Source organism: Phyllostomus hastatus, unplaced genomic scaffold (genome assembly GCF_019186645.2).
Source record: "Phyllostomus hastatus isolate PE091 unplaced genomic scaffold, TTU_PhHast_1.1 phas_contig_198, whole genome shotgun sequence".
NCBI lineage: Eukaryota > Metazoa > Chordata > Mammalia > Chiroptera > Phyllostomidae > Phyllostomus > Phyllostomus hastatus.
In genome coordinates this window covers 4,249,926-4,268,831 of record NW_025333715.1, presented here as the reverse complement: position 1 = coordinate 4,268,831, position 18,906 = coordinate 4,249,926, and the positions used below count along the sequence as shown (strand labels likewise).

The 18,906-nt window shown below is 54.4% G+C and overlaps 1 protein-coding gene across 4 annotated transcripts in view; it reads right to left on the bottom strand.

The window, feature by feature from the left end:
- Window positions 1-18,906, bottom strand: part of TCF20 (transcription factor 20) — a 97,173-nt gene that overhangs the window by 8,795 nt on the left and 69,472 nt on the right. For all 4 annotated transcript variants that reach the window (XM_045834722.1, XM_045834723.1, XM_045834724.1 and 1 more), the window contains exon 3: window positions 3,597-3,690. In XM_045834722.1, the coding sequence (XP_045690678.1) occupies window positions 3,597-3,690 (94 nt within the window). The remainder of the gene's footprint in view (window positions 1-3,596; window positions 3,691-18,906) is intronic.

Genomic DNA, 18,906 nt, shown 5'->3' with positions numbered 1-18,906 from the left:
AGACAAGCTCAGACAGACAGAGGGACGAGTGCCATCTGCTCACTACCCTGCAGCTGGTAAAGCAGCCCCATCAGAGAGGAGAAGAGCCGTGCCTTTCCCAGAGAACCCCACCCCACCCCACCCCCAAACTCGACCAAGGCGGCACCAAGCCATGAGCTGTCCAACTGCCAGCCACACACGGCCAAGTGCATCTAAGTGGAAATAAAATAAAAAGTCTGGCCCTTCATTCCTGCCACATTTCGGTGCTCCATGGTCACCCGTTGCTATGGCTACTGCACTGGAGAGGGCAGCTTGAGGACACTCCCACCCTCCTAGAAAGTTCTGTAGGGCTGCACTGCTCAATCCCTGGAGGAGCTTCCAGGAGCCCTGGTGTGCCGACAGGAGAGCACCCTGGGGGCACGAGGCCACCTGTCTGTGCTCACCTGGCTGACCTGGAGAGCTGGGCAGAGCCCAGTGGGGGAGCGGGTGGGGGGCTGGGCAGCCGCCTCCTGCAGTATTCCCCACGTACAACCTACAAACAACCGCCAAACACATGATACCCAAGAATCTTCACTTAAAACCACAAAGCCTAAGTTAGAAAATGAGACACTAGGATGTCAGGGCAATCTCTTGAAAACGAGAAAAGGCAACGGCTGGCTCCTGAGCGAGGAGGATTTAATGGCTGTTCTACAGAGTATGCCGGACCGCCACCCTGGGCGAAGGGCAGCTCAGCCTCCGCGCGGCAAGTGCAGGGGCAGACAGAGAACCAGAGGGACGGGCTACTAAAGCCCACACCCCGTGACTGGCACGTGAGGGGGGCCCTGGCCACCAGCTGCCCCTCAGTGCGTGCAGACACACACCTGGATGAGAATCTAACTTTGGCATAAGTATCCTCTTTCTGTACCTTTCTGGTGGTGTGTTTTTTAAAGCTGCTTCTCCTTCAGAAACTGGGAAAGAACGGAAGAAAGAGAGAGGAAAGGAGGGACGGAAGGACGTAGAAGGCGGGCGCGTGCTGGAGGAAACGTGACCAAGCCGTGACCGAGCGGGCGGAAGGGCGACGAGAGGATCCAGACTCCCTCGGCGCCGGTCGGCCCCCTGGGCTCCAGGCCCCGCACCCGCCGGGCACCCAGTCGGGCCACGCCCTCTCCCTCTCCCGCCAAACCCGCATTGAACCCCACCCCCACGACAGCACAGCCGCTCCCGGGGGAAGTCAGGTGCCCCTCCTGACCTGGAAGACGCAGAGCTAGCAAGCGCCAGACCACTAGCCGCACTGCTTCTCTCTCCATTTTTCCCTCCCTCCTCCCTGACAGCCAGCGTAGGGGAGGCCCAGCTGGGTGACGTCTCAGGCGCACCCAATGCTCAAAAAGGCGCTAGTAAAGACAGGCACGGAAGGGAAAAGGCTTCAGGGAAAAAGAGGCTTCTCCTGGGCTGTCGAAGCTCTGAGCGGGGACTCGAGTCTTCTGCATCCATCCCTGATGACACCTCGCGAACAAAAGGTTTCTCTTCTTTCAACAGTCACTACATGGCCAGACTCGGCTCTGACTGTCCCAGCGGGCTTAGCAGAAACGCTGGACAAGACGCAGCGCCCTACCCTTCCGGGATACACCCCCGCCCCCCCGAACTAGGCACCGAAGGCAGCACCCTTGGCCTCACGGACATCCACAGGCAACCACGGCTCCCGTCGCAGGTTGGGGTCAGGGCAAACGAGGGGTCAGCTCCTGCTGCTTCTGTCCAGCCCCGCACAGGGGGCTCCCGCCGGGGCAGTCAGGCAGGGAAAGAAATAAAAGGCAACTGACCGGGAAGGAGTCAAACCATTTGCAGATGACATAACTTTTATACAGAAACCCACTAAAAAGTTTTGTAACCAAATCAATGAACTGAACCAAGCTGCAGGATCTAGGAGCAATATCACACAATCAGTTGCATTTCTATACACCCACAATGAACAATATGGAAGTTAAATTAAGGAAGTTCCATTTACAACCACATAAAAAATAAAAAATAAGAATAAATTTAACAAAAGGATGAGACCCTTTTGCTCCGAAAACTACGAAACTCGGCTGAAGGAGATTAAAGGCCGAAGGGAGTGGAAAGACGCCTCGTGACCACGGCTTGGAGGACAGGCCCCGGAAGGCCGGCGGGCGCCTTCCCTGACCGCTCTGCGGACTGGCGCGAGCCTGCGAGCGTTTCAATGGCTGTTTTGCACAGGAGTCGACAAGGGGATCCTCAAATTCGCATGGAGCAGCAGAGGACCCAGAACAGCCAACACAACCGTAAACAAAGGGACCAAAACCGGAGGACTCGCGCTCCTCAACTTCAGACTGGACCACAGAGCTGGCGCCCTGGGGAAAGTCCAGAAACAAGCACATGCGTCTGCGGACACCTCCTTTTCGACACAGGTGCCCAGGTTCCCGCGTGAGGGCGGCCAGTCTTTTCCACGAGGGGTGCGGGGGCAACCGGAATCCACACGCAGAAGAACGCAGTGGACTCTAGCTTCACACCGTGTGTGCAAATTAACTCAAGCCGGACCAAGGGCCCGTGTAAGGGCTAAAGCTGTGGAACTTGTGGGAGAAAACACAGGCGTAAACCTTCGCGATTCTGGATCACACGAGGGTTTCTTAGACACAAGAAAAAGCAGCAGCAAGGAGCAAAAGAAACAACAGATGAGTCGGACTTCCCCAGAGACACCGACCAGCATCGGCCGTCAGGGAAATGCAAACCAAAACGACGTGGAGATGCCACTTCACACCCGCGGGGACAGCGACGGTGAAAAGACGCAGGAAGTGCCAGTGAGGACACACAGGGACACCGGGGCCCTCACGCACTGCTGGCGGGGGCATAAGGCAGTGCAGCCACTTTGGAGAACAGTCTGGCAGGACCACAAAAGGTTAAACACGGAGCCCCCGGGTGACCCAGAAACCCCGCTCCCGGCTGCAGCCCGCGAGAACAGGAACACCGCGTCTGCACAGGGACCCGCAGGGGAGTGTTCACGGCTGCGCCATCTGCAGTAATCGGAAAGCGGAGACCACCAGTGATGGGTGGCAGACAGAAATAAAGGCACAGCTCCCGGTAAACTCCTGTTTGGCAACAACGAAAACGAAGTGCTGGTAACACGCTGCAACACGGGTAAGCCTGAAGAACGCTGTGCATGTAGAAGAGGCCGGGCAGGCAAACCGCATACCGTCGGACCCCACCTCTACGGGAAGCCCAGCTCGGACAGGCCCAGGGAGGCAGGAAGCAGACCAGCAGCTGCGCGGGGCCGGGGAGGAGACGAGGGGCGGGAACTAGCAGCTCAAGGGTACAGGGCTTCTGTCTGGGACGATGAAATGTCCTACAACTGACTGTGGTGACGGCTGTTTATCTGTGAGACCACTGAGACCCACTGGACTGTACACTTCAACAATGCACCGTGTGCATCCTACGAATAAAGCTGCTACCTATCAATTATTAACAACTATTAAAGCTGTGGTAACTGTTATAAAACAGTGGTCCCACTTCACTCCGTTCTGTTCTCCTCTCTGCACCCCTCCACGGTTTACGAACAGAACCGGCCGGGAGAGACAGACAGAGCCGCAGGGAGGGGAAGGAGGCCCCGGACAGGGTCTGCGCCGTCTTACCTGCGTCGATGGCACACGGGTAATGGTAGCGGAAGGAGCAGCCTTTGTTGTAGCAGCCCAAGGTGGCTCCTGCCTCCTGGCAGTGGGAACATTTCTGAAAGGGAAAGGGAAGGAGAAGTCAGATGTCAGCACCCCAGACTCGGCCCTCTCCCGCCTCCAGGCTGTGCCCGGACCCCGCTGGCCAGACGTCGGCACCTGTCCCTGTGGTCACAGGAGTCTGTGGGGGCCGGAGGAGCGGGTCCCTTTCCAGCTGCCACTCACGGCCCACACAGGGAGGCGACCCAGAAGTAGCGACTCAGGGCAGGCCCCACGACTGCTCACAAACCACCCAAGAGAAGCCTCGGTGGGGTGGTGGGGTGGGGTGAGGACGGGCCCGCGGCCCCGCCCCGGGACCCCGCTGGCCACCCCGGCATGCCCAGGCCTGCCTGTCCTCGCCCCTCACCCCCGCGGTCCCGACCGGCCTGCAGACGCCGGCTGTGTGTGTCCGCCGTGCGAGTCTCGGGCAGAGGAGGGGGGTAGGATAGTAGGGTTATATATAAACCTTTCAGAATTAAAAGTGGAATTTGGTTTTCAGTTCTTATATTTGTAAGACTTTATTTTTATCCCACTTATCCCAAATGCCCAATACAAGTATATTTCCCTTTTCAGAAAATACAGGCTCCTGTGAGCAAATGGTATTTTTATACACAAATCCTATTTTAAATGCACTAGGAAACCTGCCACGAGTTTCCGGCCAAGCGAGACATTATTTTGTGATTGAGATCTCCGCCTTGAATGGTCAGCTCTTCCCGAAGTGGGCACTTCTCCGCTCTCCGCCACCCCTCTGAAGTGGCCGCTGTGAGCGTAAGAAATGCGCCCCCCCCAATATAATAAAAAGAAACAAAAAAGGGAAGAAAGGAAAAACAAACAAAAAAAAGAGTAAGAAATAGAAAATAAAATAAAATAAAGAGATGTGTCCCAGCATCAGTCATCCCAGCTGTAGGAGCGGACCTCACGGGCCCACTGGGAGGGCGCAGAAGCACCCGGGGCCCCGGGGAGACGGCAGCCCCCGGTCCTGACTCCAGGAACAGCACAAGGGGTCCCTCTGCGGTCACACTGGCGGAAGCGGCTCCCCACGAGCCCACACCCTCCCCAGGCAAACGCCCCGGGGGGCGGCCTGCAGGCCCGCAGCAGTCGGAACACCTCACCTCCAGCCATGGCGGCGGGAGCAGGACGACAGGGAGCTGGAAGAAGCTCCGCAATGCTGACGCTGCGGGGGAAATCACGCCAACGCAGCGAGAGGGCTCACCCACGCATCAGGCACCGCTAGGCCTGACTGGCGCGGACCAGCTCACCCAGGCCTCGTCAGTGCCCTGAAGCACCAGAAGGGGCAGTGGCCTGCTCCGTGTCACAGCGGATCTGGCCGACCACCGCCGGCGTCCTCCAGAGACCGACGGGGCAGGCACAGGCCTGAAGGGCAAGTCCTTCCGGAGTGTCCTCCTGGGTGCATGCGCCCTCACGCCCTTGCCAAGAAATGAAAGGCTACTTGGCCTGGAGCACACCAAGGCCAGCTGGCAGTGTTCCGGGCAGCTCTAGACTTCACCGACTTCCGTCAGTGCCGCTGGGCACCCTCAGAACAAAAGGGCCCGCCACCACCCGGAGCAGGAGGGAGTGATCCGCCGCCGGCCTACCGGCAGCCCGCCCTCCAGAGGGCTGCTGCTGCTCCAGGACCTCCCCACCCCCGGCAGCGACGCTCAAACAGCGGTGGCCGAGTAGGAACGGGGGTGCCGAGGGTTTCTGGTAGGACAGTCTGCAGGGAAAGGAGCCTCCGGGAAAGTTTCACTCCTCTTTCAAAGACAAGAGGCTGGAACAGGCCACCTTCTCGCTTGGCTTCTATTGGGTTGGCCAAAAAGTTCATTATGTTTTCCCTGTGTGATGGCTCTGATAGTGCTCAGTTGTCTTTAACTTCACTCAAAACAGTTTTGTTAGATGGTGTCGTTGCAGCTGTCATAGCCATGTGCGTTTAAAAAAACTCACCAAAACTGGTGCATTTTTGTGCAGCCATTTTAATAGTGAAGATGGAAGAAGATACACCAGATGTTTGGTGTACTATGCTTTATTATTTCAAGAAAGGCAAAAACACAACCGAAACACAAAAAAAGATTTGTGTGGAGACGGTGCTGTACTGATCGAATGTGTCAAAAGTGGTTTGTGAAGATTCTTGGTAGCAGTGACATTTCGGCCAAGTCACTCTTTGCTGTGGGGCTGTCTCATGCACTGGAAGATGTTTAGCAGCACCCCTGGCCTCTGCCCACTGGAAGCCAGTAGTGCGAGACAGCTGACATGCTCAAAATAGCCAAGTCAATGACGTTATTGGTGAAAATGAAAAAATGAGTCTTTCATTTTACGAGTAAAACTGAAAGGACTTTTTGGCCAGCCCCACATGGGGAGATGGACGGTGAGATCTCTTGCAACCACCCTACTGCCACCAGAGGACAGCTCTAGATACAGAGCCTGCCCCACTGAGGACAGCAGTGACAGGACCGAGAACCAGGACACTTTGTGACACTGTCAAGCACTCAACTAACCAACCCCAGGCAGCGACGGGGTTGGTTAACTAGTTTAACTGTGTAACTTGCCGTCAAAATACCCGCACAGGACAGCACTTAGTGTCTGCGGCGCTGCTGCGCCGGATTCAGCACTGGGCTCCGGGACCTCCCTGACCCCCCATGAGTGACCCCACCACTCTGCACCCACGTGTTCGTGGCCAAATTCCTAACCTTTGTTTCCACAACAGGCAAACATGGAACTAATCACACTGTCCCCCTCGCTGAGGTGCTGTGAGGGCTAAACATCTCAACCCGGGCCCAGGACGGTGGCCAGGTCAAAAGCCCTCAGTAAAGGTCACCCGACGTGACCACGTGGCAGACGCACGCTGGATGTTCCGCCCAGACCACCCCCCGTGAGCAGCCGGCAGGGCGGCCTCACCTCCGCCTGTGCGCGCAGGCAGGAGAGAAGCCACCCAGCGCGCGCAGGGACAACGGCCGTCTCCTTCCTGCCCCGACACATGCCCCCTGGCCCTGCAGGCTTCCCCGGCTCCCTGCCCCGAACAGCCCTCGGCCCGCAGGCCCCGTCTTTTTCATAAGGAAAGCACATGCACCTACCCCAGCCCAGCGCCTGCTGCTGGGCACTGCGACTCAAAAGCACAGTCAATTAACTACCTTGCATCCAGAGGAGAAGGACCCTGCACGGTACGTTGGGGCCTGAAGAGAGAGCCCTGAGGAGATCAGTTCGGTCATTCTCCAGGTGCGGTGGTGGGGCCAGCAGTGTCAGCACCACCTGGGAACTTACCAGGCGCACAAGTTTGGGGACTCTGGGAAGACAGCGGAGCAGGCAGCACAAGGGCTGCCTCCCCGCCTGGCCAGCACCTGCACCGGCAGGGCCCGTCCGCCGTAACTATCCTGAAACTCGGGAGTCTGCCCAGGGCTGCAGTCCCGGGGGGGGGGCCTGGGTGGTGGGCTGCAGATCGCTGCGGTCAGTTTCAGGTCTGAGCACAGCAGCGGCCAGCACGCAGCCCTGGGGGCCAGGGTGGGCAGGAAGGACCCCGTCCTCCAGGGACTGGGGGTCTCCGAATGCTGCTTCCGAGAGCAGAGGTGGAGATTCCAAAGAGGCAGGCCGCCACGGCCGCTGCCCTCTCCCCAGCTGAAGCGGCTGCCACGGATTTAAAAGGGAGGCACTACTGCCGCCCGCCCTTCATTCCTTGCTCTCTCCACTTCTGGGCGCCAGACGTTAAAGACCACAGCATTCAGGACTGCTCCTGCAGGAAACACTAGGGGTGACTGCACTCCAAGGGAGGGGCTGGGGAAGGCCCGAGAAGGAAGACCCGAACGAAGCCGACACCTGGGCTGACTCTGGGCACGAGCGACAGCCTGCAGCAACCGCCGCAACCACCACGAAAGCGAACTCTGGGGTGGGGGCAGATCTGGTTCCCCACGTTATCGCGCCAGTGGAGTCAGATGTCCGGTGTTCAGCACAAACCTCACTGGCACCCAAAGAGGAAAGCATGTCCCATTCCAAGGAAAAAACTCAACAGAAACCATCCCTGAGGAAGACTTACTGGCCCTTATGCTGGACAGAAGACTTGAGAGAACTGCCTTAAAGATGCTGGAAGGACCAATGACAGACATGCAGAAAGTAAAACGATGATGACGAGGACGTGTGAACAAGGGAAAACATCAGTGAAGAGACAGAAAACCTAGAAAGGAGCCAAAAGAAATTCTAACGCTGAAAAGCACAGTCACTCCAGTAAAGGCTCACTATAGGGACTCGGCGTGGGGCTGGAGCAGGCGGGGAGGAGAACCTGTGAGCTCGGGGACAGGAGACCCTGGCGTTGCCCCGGGGGCCCCGGGGCCAGCACTGCACAGGCACCGCGGGGTGCACGGCCGTCCCGTGAGCAGGAGGGAGGGCAACGGGCAGAGATGACCTCTGAAGGAACAATGGCTGAAAACTCCCCAAATCTGATAAAAGGCATGACTAAAAATATTCAAGAAGCTCAAAGAACTTTCTAAGTAAGATGGATTCAAAGAGATCCACACCAAGACACATAATTAAACTTGCAGAAGTCATAAAAGAGAGAATCTTTTTTTATCTTTTATCCTCACTCGGTTATTGATTTTAGAGAGAGGGGAAGGGAGGGAGAGAGAGGGAGAGAAACATCGATTAGTTGCTTCTCATGTGCCCCTGACCGAGGACCAAACCCGCAACCTGGGCGTGCGCCCGGCCAGGAATCACATCTGAGACTGTTCAGTTACAGGGCGACGCCCCGAGCGACCGAGCCACGCCAGCCAGGGACGAAAAGAGAACCTCGAGAGACGCAGACGATTGTAAGTGATTCTTGGTGAGATTGTCTGCAGGTCTTTCATCAGATCAGCAGATAGCAGGCTGCTCTGTTCTAAGTGCTAAAAGGAAGAAAAAAAAAGGCTATCATCCAAGAACCCTATATTCTCCAAGAGCGAAGGAGAGATTAAGACCTTCCCAAACAAACACAAGCTGACTCTGCGACCACTAGACCTCCCCAGCAAGGAATGCTCAGGGAAGTCCTACAGGGCTAAACAGAAGGACACTGGAGTACATGGACACTGTATGGAGAAACGAAAGTCTTAACAAAGGTAAATGTGTGGGCGATTACAGAAGCAAGTGTTATTGCAATGATGGTTTGTAACTGTACCTTTTCTTTCCTACGTGACTTCAGAGACCAATGCAGTTAACGATGCACTTAAAAATTCATAGCTTTTGTCTAGGGGCACACAGTGGACAAAGATGTTCACTGCGCGACACCAACAACCGAGGGGGCTGGGCTGTGAAGCGCAGTGGTTCTGTGTGTGACTGAAGTTACATCACGTATGAAGGACACATGACCATGCGACTGTGCCCCATGAATGCAGAAAAGCACTAGACAAAACTCAACACTTCTATAATAAACACATTCAACCAAGCAGGACTAGCAGGAAACTACCTCGGCCTCACGCCAGCCACACAGGAGCAGCCTGGAATGTGCTCTCACCGCCAGCACAGCACAGCAAATCCCAGCCGGGACCCCCGGAAAGAAGAAGGTGTCCCAACTGCGGAGGAAGAAATAAACCATCTTCTGTTTGCAGGCGGTAAGATCTCACATGTGGAAAACCCTCAAGAGTTCACAAAAACTAATGAGAACTAATACATGAATTCAGCCAAGTAGCAGGACACAAAATTAACACACAAAAATCAGTTGCATTTCTATACATGAAAAATAAATAATCTGGAAAGGAAATTACAAAAACAACTGATTCTCAATAGCATCAGGAAGGATAAAATACTTGGGAATTAACCAAGAAAGTGAAAGATTAAATGGAAACTTCAAAGCATGCTTAAAGAACTTAAAGAAGATGTGAGAATACATCTAAAACTGCAGTCGTCACCAGTGTGGCACTGGCGGGGGACAAAACAGGGTCCAGAAATGAGCCCTTAAAGACACGGTCAGGTGATTTTTGAGAAGGGCGCCAAGGTCATGCAAGGGGGAAAGGCCAGTGCTTTCAACAAACGGGGCCGCAAAAACTGGCTATCCACGTGCCAGAGAATGAGACTGGACCCTTCCCTAAAACCACATACAAAAATTAACTCAAAATGGATCAAACACCTGAATGTAAGACATAAAACTCCACAGCAGTAACAACAAAACATCCCATTTTAAAAGTGGGGTGTGGCTCAGCTGGTTGGGTGTCATCTGCAAAATGCAAAGTCACAGGTTCGAATCTTAGTCAGGGCACGCGCCTGGGCTGCAGGAGCAGCCCCTGGTCAGGGTGCACATGGGGGGCGGCGTGTGTGTCAATGGATCGATGTCTCTCCCACATATCAATGTTTGTTTCCCTCTCTTTCTGCCTCCCTCCTCTCTCTCTGAAAATAAATCATTTTATTCATCTACTTAAAAAACTAAAAATGGGCAAAGGACTTGAGTAGCCATTTCTCCAAAGAAGATAGATACTCCAGTGGACTATAAACACCTGTAAAGATGCTCGGCATTGCTCATCGCTTGGGAAATGCGAATCAAAAAACCACAAGACACACCTCGCACCCGTCGGAGCAGCTACTACCACAACAGCAAGAGAAAACAAGCGTCGGCAAGGACTCTAGGAGCTGGGGCCCCTGGTGCACCGTCGCTGCAGATGGAAACTGGTGCACTCGCCGAGCAGCACAGTGCGGGGGCTCCTCAGGAATCTGAAAACGGAACTAGCATACGATCCGGCAACTCCACGTGCCAGGTGCCGAAGTCAGAGTATAGAGACATATCTCCAGGACATCGTCTGTTTCTGTTTTCCCTTCCCATAGCCAAAATCAATACCCAGGCTAATGCCGTTTCTAATAGATTTTCATTCTTTACTTTCTACCTGAAGAAACTAATTACACCATCATTCTCTCATAATGCAAATAACTCGGCAGTCACTGCTGAGCTGAGCGTTCTGTTTTTTTTTTTTTAAAGATTTTATTTATTTATTTTTAGAGAGGGAAGGGAGGGAGAAAGAGAGAGAGAGAGAAACATCAATGTGCAGTTGCTGGGGGCCGTGGCCTGCAACCCAGGCATGTGCCCTGACTGGGAATCGAACCTGCGACACTTTGGTTCACAGCCCGCGCTCAATCCACTGAGCTAAGCCAGCCAGGGCTAGCATCCTGTTTTTGACTGCTCTGTTGCTGCCAGTTCAACGACGTTCCTTCCGAGGATGGCTCAGCCCACCGCACAACACTGTCCCTGCACAAACCAGGCACATGGCGGCTTTGCCTGCGGCTCCTCCTCTCAGGGTGTGTCTTTCAAACAAGCTAGGGCCCCCGTCTCACAACAGGGAAGCTTTCACTTACTGTCGAATGAAATAAAGGCTATTTTTTAAGCAACTCTGACAAGAACTCTGCATTAATGACACTGTAATCTTGGGAAATAAATGATAAAATGTATGCTTAATTTTTGGACATGCCCGAACAATGAAGTGGCCGAACACCCACCCTGACCCTCACATCAGCCCACGTCACTGTCCCAGAGGCAGGCCTGCTGACAGGAGGTGGCTAGCTGCAGGAGCCCAGGCACCTAAGGGCAGTTTAATCCACACCCAGCGAGGTGCCCGGGGGAGCAGGGGAACTGTGCCTCTTCATTCACAGAAAAGCTCTTTCCTAGCAGCGGTAACTCCGACCTGAGTAATCGCCCTGTTTACTAAGCATCTCCAAGGCAGCCTCAGAGCACCAAGGCATTTGGGTCAGAGCATTATTAGTTCTGGCGACGACAGGTTCTGTTCAAGCCTCAAAAGATCACATGAGACGGCCCCTCCCCGGCACTGCACACGGTTCTCTGCTCATGCTTGCGGTATTTATTCACGCTGGCGCACCTCCCTCAACCGTGAGCTTCACTCCTGGGTCCCCGGGGCCCGGCACGCGGCAGGAACTGTAAATGCGGGCTAATGGGATGAATGCAAGGCCTGACAGCTTGGAGAGCGTGGAGGAAACTAACGAGGCCGTTCTTCAATGCGAGGTAAAAAGCCGGTGCTGCCTGAGAGAGCTTCGAGAATGTGGAACAAGGTGCGTGTGAACCTTCAGCCACCAGCAAGAGCTCTCTTTCCCTTTTAATTACGCCTCCCATATCTGGGACAGAAGCCTCTGCTGCCAGGCCACGGACTCCAGCTCCAAGGCAGCGACGCAGGCTGCATACAAGCAGCTGTCTGCTGGGGCCCTGGAAGCGTCTTTCTTCGATGTGGCTCTGCGCCTACCAATTTTCCCCCAAGAGCACCTCAAGGTGTTGGTTCAAGCAACACACACCAAACCCTCTGTTTTGGGTCCTTGCCTCCGTAGGGCTGGATAACCTTATGCTCCCTCACGAAAGCTCATGGGACCAGCTGGGGCATGAGCCGCTGTTTGCCCTTCTTGACTCGGGAGCTGGGCGCTGCACGCTGGCCCCTGGGGCCCTCAGCACAGCCCAGGGCACCACCCAGGCTTCAGAGCCAACCTCGGAGGCCAGAGAGCTGCGCGGTCCTTCTCAGGCCCGTTCACTCACTGCTCCGGCGCACAGTGCATGGTTTTCAAAGCTGCATTTATGTCCCGTAGCTGTTCCATTAAAGGCACCGATTTCGGAAATGGAGTCCATTAAGCACACACCTTAATAAAGCATGATGACCCCAGCATGAGTGCCAGCCGGTCATGCTGGCAGCAGGCCCTGGCTGACAGCTACCTGTGCGCACCTGAAGACAACAGTTCCAGGCGTGCCCGGCTCTGGGGCGTGAACGTGGGCGGTCTGATGTGGACAGTGACCCAAACGGGAAGCAGGACAAGAGCCAGTGGGAAAGGAACCCATGGGTGTCAGCCCTTGTGGGAAAGCCAAAAGTCACTCATCAATCTTGTAAAATGGGATCCAAGATTTTGCCCTGCCTTCCTTATAGAATTGTTGTGTGAAATAACCATGAAGGTGTTTTATAAACTGGAGTTACATAACTGTTAGGACTTATAAAAACACGCGGGACATCTTCCCCTATACTGTGTGTGATATTTCTGGCAGTTAGTGATGTCAAGCTTAGACACAAGACATACCAAGCAGTCAGTGTCTGTTAGAGAAGACAAACCGAGTTCAAATGTTACTTTTTGGAGCTAATTCGCTCCCGCAGAGTACGCCGGAAGAGGCCGAGCCGGGCGGCCCGAGCACCTGCTGTCCCCGGGGCATCTGTGCGCGCTCCAACGGCCCCTCCCTCCGAGGTCCTCGGCTGCTCGGTCAGCTCCTGGCCAACCCCCGCACACGGTACCTCCTAGCTACTTCGCACTCGTTCACTGCTGCCCCTCCTAATTCGGCCCCGAACAATGAAGAGCAACGGGAATTATTTGTCATGTTTTGTGAAGCACTTTATGTTGGCGCTAAATAAACGGGGAGTAACACAACGCACTCTGGAGCGCAAATTAAACGCGAGCAGGCGGTCAAAGGCGCGGAAGACTCCCCCAAAAGGGACACTGAACACGAGCAGGAGGCAGGCGCCTGCAGGCTGGTCTGGTCCCCGCAGACACAGCCCCGTGTGTGGGGTGGGGGGCACCGAGGCTGCCTGCCACCGAGTCTGTCCCCTGCACGTGCTGCCAGCTGGGCTCTCCCAGCCCGTCCCAGCCTGGCTGCGCCACCCACCTCGCTCCCAGCAGAGCACCTGGAGGAATCCCCGCCTGCCACACCCTCCACAGGCCCAGCAGGTGGTACAGGACACACGGCGCTGACTTTCTGCAATCTGAGCATCGTCGTTTGGATACAGTCATCTGGAGTAAAATGACCCATTTAGACCCTCACTCCCCCGCAGGAAACCCCCAACCAAAAAGTGGCGCTGCTGACCCTGAAAAATAGTAGCTGCTTTGGGAAAGCTTTCCATACCATATATAAACCTGTAAGGGTCTTTGCAGCAGCTGAGCGGGGGTTGAGGGGTGGCCGGCCCCACAGTTGGGCGAAGTGCATGACAGCACGACCAAGGTCAGAACCTGAGTGCAGCTCCCCGAGTTCCTGGCACTTCTGATCCATGAGGAAAGCGCCCTGAACTCCCTCCCTCCTATCTCTGCACTCGCAGGCCACGCGGGGTGGTGGTGCGGCCAGGATGCTCCGCATCAGGCTGAAAGGCTGGGCGTTAACGGCCTTTTTCTTCATCAACAGTGTCCTTCCTTGTCTTTCTGCACTTCATCTGTCTAACAGACGGGCCAGCAGTCAGCCGTAACTTTGAGCAAATGAATAATATATATTCAGAATAGACATGCCTTCCCACAATGTGTTCATTTTACCACCCAGCAAATGAGTAATGAGAACTTATCAGGTCTAAGATGCAACTGGAGGAGGTGTCTTTCTCTAGGAGAGTCTAACACACAGATCTCTCCTTCTGCCGTCTTACACATCCAAGCTCTCACACGTCAGGTGTGTGGGAAGCAAGGCACACCTGCGGTACCTCCAGCAGACGTGGAGGTGGCCAGGGGCCGACGGAGGTACAAAGCCAGCCTGGCACCTGTTTACACAATCATGAAGTGCAAGTTATTTCTTCACTGAGTATGAAGAAAGGATTGTGACTTCCTAACAAGCTATTCTCAGGCCTTTAATTAATAGGGCAAGTTATTAATATGTCAATCTTGACCCTGCAGCACAAAACTGAGGAGGTCGGGAACTGGAAACACGGGCTGGAAGAACGTGCGCAAGAGCTCAGTCGGCGTGGGCTCTGCAGCTCGGTCTTCCCCGCGCCTCCCTCTTCCTCTGACCTGCGGGCCTCTCCAGGGCCTGCACAGGACCACATGACCAAGGAGTCTCTGATCCTCAGTGGTCTCTGCTCTGCTATTTGAGGGTTTTTTTTAAAAAAAAGATTTTATTTATTTAATTTTAGAGAGGAGGAGGGAGAAAGAAGAGGTGGAGAGAACATCAATGTGTGGTTGCCTCTTGTGCGCCACCACACTGGGGACCCAGCCCACAACCCAGGCACGTGCCCTGACTGGGAATTGAACCAATGACCCTTTGGTCTGCAGGTCAGCACTCAATCCACTGAGCCACACCAGCCAAGGTTGAGTTTTCTTAAATGGGTTCAACCTCAAAAATGTAAAAATGTTCCCTTTTTGTTTATTCAACAAGTATTTCTTGCATGCCTGTGCAAGGCACAAGGGCTGAAGGTGGTGGCGGGGTGGGGTGGGGGGGTGGGGGTGGGCAAGTCCACCCAGCATCTGCCCTCGGGGGATTTACAGACCGGCAGGGGTAGGAGACCAACACCGGGCTGTTCCGATGCAAACGGCGCCTCAGAGCTCCGAGGCCCAGCTGGACCTGGTGAAGGAGGTCCGGGCGGCACTCCTGTTGCTGGAGCACAGTGGAGAGGGGACCGGCAGGAGCACTCAGGCAGGCGGGACACTGAGGGTGCCCGGGACAGCGAACAAACTGGAACGAGCACTCAGGGTGTGGGGGGTGGACACCCGGAGTCTGATTGACAGCAGCCCTCGGGGCACCACAGAAGAGTTTGCGGGCGGGGGGCGGTATAATGGCATACAAGAGGCTGCACCTACTCCACCCTGGGGAGAAGACCACCAGCAGCTGGTGATGAGCTGCAGCCAGGGGGGTCCGTGAGCAGCGCTGCGGAGGGCCCACCTGTGTGGCGGTGCCCCCTCAGTGGGTCGGGAGGGGAGCCCTCTGGGCATCGGGGCGGCAGGGGTCCGAGGAGAACCCTGGCCACACGTGGCCCCTGAGCTACTTACCCTGAGAGAGGGTGTTCTGGACTTAGAGGAAAGTCTCGACCGGGACGGCGAGGGACAGGTCTGACTTCCAGCGATACTTTCTGGGGAACTGAAGGGAAAGCCAGAAACCCTTTCTGGAACACATCAGTCCCACTACACTGAATTAAACTGATTATGCTCAATTGCCTCTGAGTAACGATTATGTTAATAGGAATATTCTTGAAAGATTTTATTTATTTATTTTTAGAGAGGGGGAAGGTAAGGAGAAAGAAGGAGAGAAACATCAATGTGTGGTTGCCTCTTGCACATCTCCTACTGGGGACCTGGCCTGCAGCCCAGGCACGTGCCCCGACTGGGAACGGAACTGATGACCCTTTGGTTCGCAGGCGGGCGCTCAATCCACTGAGCCACGCCAGCCAGGGCACTAAAAATATTCTTATAAGATGCTAGGTAGAGACTAAACTTTATCAAAGTGATCCCAAGATATGACTTAATTGCTGGCTGGTGTGGCTCAACGCATTGAGCACCAGCATGCGTACTGAAAAGTTGGTGGTTCGATTCCCAGTCAGTGCACACGACTGGGTTGCTTGCCAGGCCCCCAGATGGGGGCATGCAAGAAGCAACCAATGGAGATTTGTCTCCCTCCCTACCCCACTCTCTGAAAGTAAATAAATAAAATCTTTTTTAAAAATTAAAGATAAAAAATATAACTTAAAACTTGCTTTTAAAAATAAATCTGTTAGCAAGTTATTTATCTTATCACTTCTTGTTTATCCTAGAGCGGCTGGGAGAAAAAAAATCCAGTGAAAAACATGTTCCAGTTAGCTGTCATCTCCTGCATGTGCCTCCCTCACATGCCGTGGGGTTATTTTCTCCTCGTTTCCTGCCTCAAACACAGGCGGTCTGAAAGGAGACAAAGACGCGCAATGAGAAAAACGGAGAGAAAGCTGGGGTGGAGAGGAGGCTCTGGGAGCTAGCTCCTCACTTGCGCCGAGCTGTCCAGCGAGGCTGTGGCTGCCGAGGGGGTGGACCTGCACCTTCCACCTGCGGGAAGGAGGCAACCCCGGCCGGCCTCCCACCAGCGCTGCGCTTGGGCCAGTTAATTCAGTTAAGCCTTGACTTTCTCAACAGCACACTGGGGATGATACCCAGCCGGGGAAAAGGAGCAGGGTGGAAAATCTTTTGAGAAAATCAATGAGGGCAATCCCCAACCCCAAACCCTGAACGTGCGCGACAATGAAGGGAAAGGGTATTTTAAACATGACTTGTAGGGCACTCCTAAGACACTGTGCACAAAAACAGAAGGTAAAAGAGGAGCCCCCGCAGAGACCCCACACGGGACGGAGGGCCTTGCGACGGACTGAGGACGAACACCGCACACACCTCGCAGGGCTGACATTTAAAACGATCCATCCTAGTCACCCAAGCTCAAGCCCAGCCACGTCGCAACTCATGTGCACTTGTTCTGAAGATTTACGTTGTCGTCAGCACGTTTCTCACAGGTTAGGCCCAGTATTTAACCACTTTTATCCCCACCCTCAACTACCTACTTTGATGCAGCCACTCTGTGCTGATGGTGCAGTTTTCTAGATAAGCCCCGGCACAGGGACCCGTACGATTTCTACCGAGGTGCCCACAGAGCCGGCACCATTTAGGGTCACGTGTGGAAGCAACTGCGGCTATGATGGGCACAGACGCTGGCTGCCTGCCGTGGGTTTGCAACGTTCTAGAATTCCCTAACTCTGATTCTCTTGGGTTTACAGTCTTCAGGTTCAGCAGTCATAAATTTATGGAGGCAACCAAAGCAAAATAAAGCAATTTCCCAAATAAAATGCTTCCACTTGCCACAATTTAAGTTAAAAACCAGTCCTCACCTCTACCTTCTAGGATATTCAAGCGTTAGAAAACAGATTTGGTTTAATCGTTTTTCTCTTGCACGGAGTGTGTCTTGTTAATACATGTTCTTCATAGCTCTGTCTATCAGAGGGTCAGCACCGAGGTCACTCGGGGAGCTTCCCCGGGCGGGCGGGCAGACCTGGCTTGTTCCTGAGACACGCCGCACTCGGGCTTACTCGCAGGCACCTACACTCCATTAAAATAGTTCTGATCAGAAATTTTCTTTTCCAGCCAGAGAAGAAAGCGGTGACTTTGTTGAAAACATACTTTGTCTAGGAGGATTTTCATGCATTAAGGAGAAAAGGGGTTTGTGCCTGTCAAGAAGCTAGAGAGGAGGGGCTGGGAGTTCAGGAGGTTCCGGGCGGTGGTCAGCACGTCTGGGAAGGCCAGGGGAAGGGCTGGAGGCGGTGGGAGTAGGGCGGGAGTAGGAGTGCCAGCAGCCCCGAGAGAAGAAAGGGAATGGATGGCCTTTGCTCTAAGTATGGAGATGAACGCTTCCAGAGTTTGAGAAGCTGAGGTTTAGGTTGCCCAAGACTGTGGACCAGCTTATTTTTATTTTACCCTTCACTCAAACCATGGATTGGCTTATTCAGCGAAATAATTACCTTTTGTGCTTTCTGCGTCTAAAAAGGCATCTTTGTCAAAGAAATTACCTGCCAGGAAAGCGACTCGCAGTGTAACCCCGCTCCTCTCCTGGGCTCATCCCACCCAGGAGCTGGGCCTGCGCCTCCAGAAAGCCAATTACGGGAGCTGCTCATTTGCAAGGCACCCGAGTCAGCTGTTTACAATTCCAGTGGCAGAAATGACAAGCTGACTGCCACAACAGGCCTCCTTTAGCAACATTTCAAACACAGCGGCTTACGCTGGAGCTCAAATCTCCAAAGGAGCTCCAAACTCTTGGCTCTGGAGGGCCTTCTTCTTATCTTTACTGCCTCCTGGTCTGCTTCCACCTCCCCAGTCCTTTCATCTGCTCATCCTCTCGCCTGAACTATTTACAAGGCCTTGTTGGGCAAAGCCATCCGGTTCCTGGAAGTTCAAGGGCAGGGGCGGCCTGAAAAGAACAGACAGCAGAGGCACTTTCATATGGGGCGGAGTTCCAGCAGAAAGGGATCTAAAAAAACGAGCCTGCACTGGCGGATTTCAGCTCCTGCCAATGCAGCCATCCACAGGGCCACTGGCCTCTGCGTGTCCTGGGGCCGGCCGGCCTGCCAGATGCGCCGGCCTCTCTGCAGGCTGCTTTATGGGTCGCTTAATGAGGTGATAATGTGTGAGATACCTCCCAGGGCACTTCAGGTCGCCTGGCTCCCACAGCAGTGCTTTTAACCCCCTTGCCTTTTCTCCCCAGAAACCCTGTCCTGGAAGGAAAAACTTGGTCCAGCCCTAGCATGGAGACTTTGGTACCAGAGTTAGTGGACTAGTGTACAATCCATCTTTAGTCGACTAGTTCCACGCTGGGTTCTTCCCAGTGTCTGGGAGCCGGCATTAACCACGCAGACGGCGGCCGCCGCCCCTCTGACCACGAGGCATCCCCGGTGTTTCTTAGCCCCAAGGGAGTTTGAAAACGATTGGCTGTCTTTGTGGCTATGGACACATTTTTGTGTGTGTGGTTTAGAAACTTAACCCCAGAGTAGGAAGATACTCGGGAAGAGGCCAATCCTCCCGTCAACAGCTAAAGAAAACAGAAACTTGGAAGTAACAGGATGGG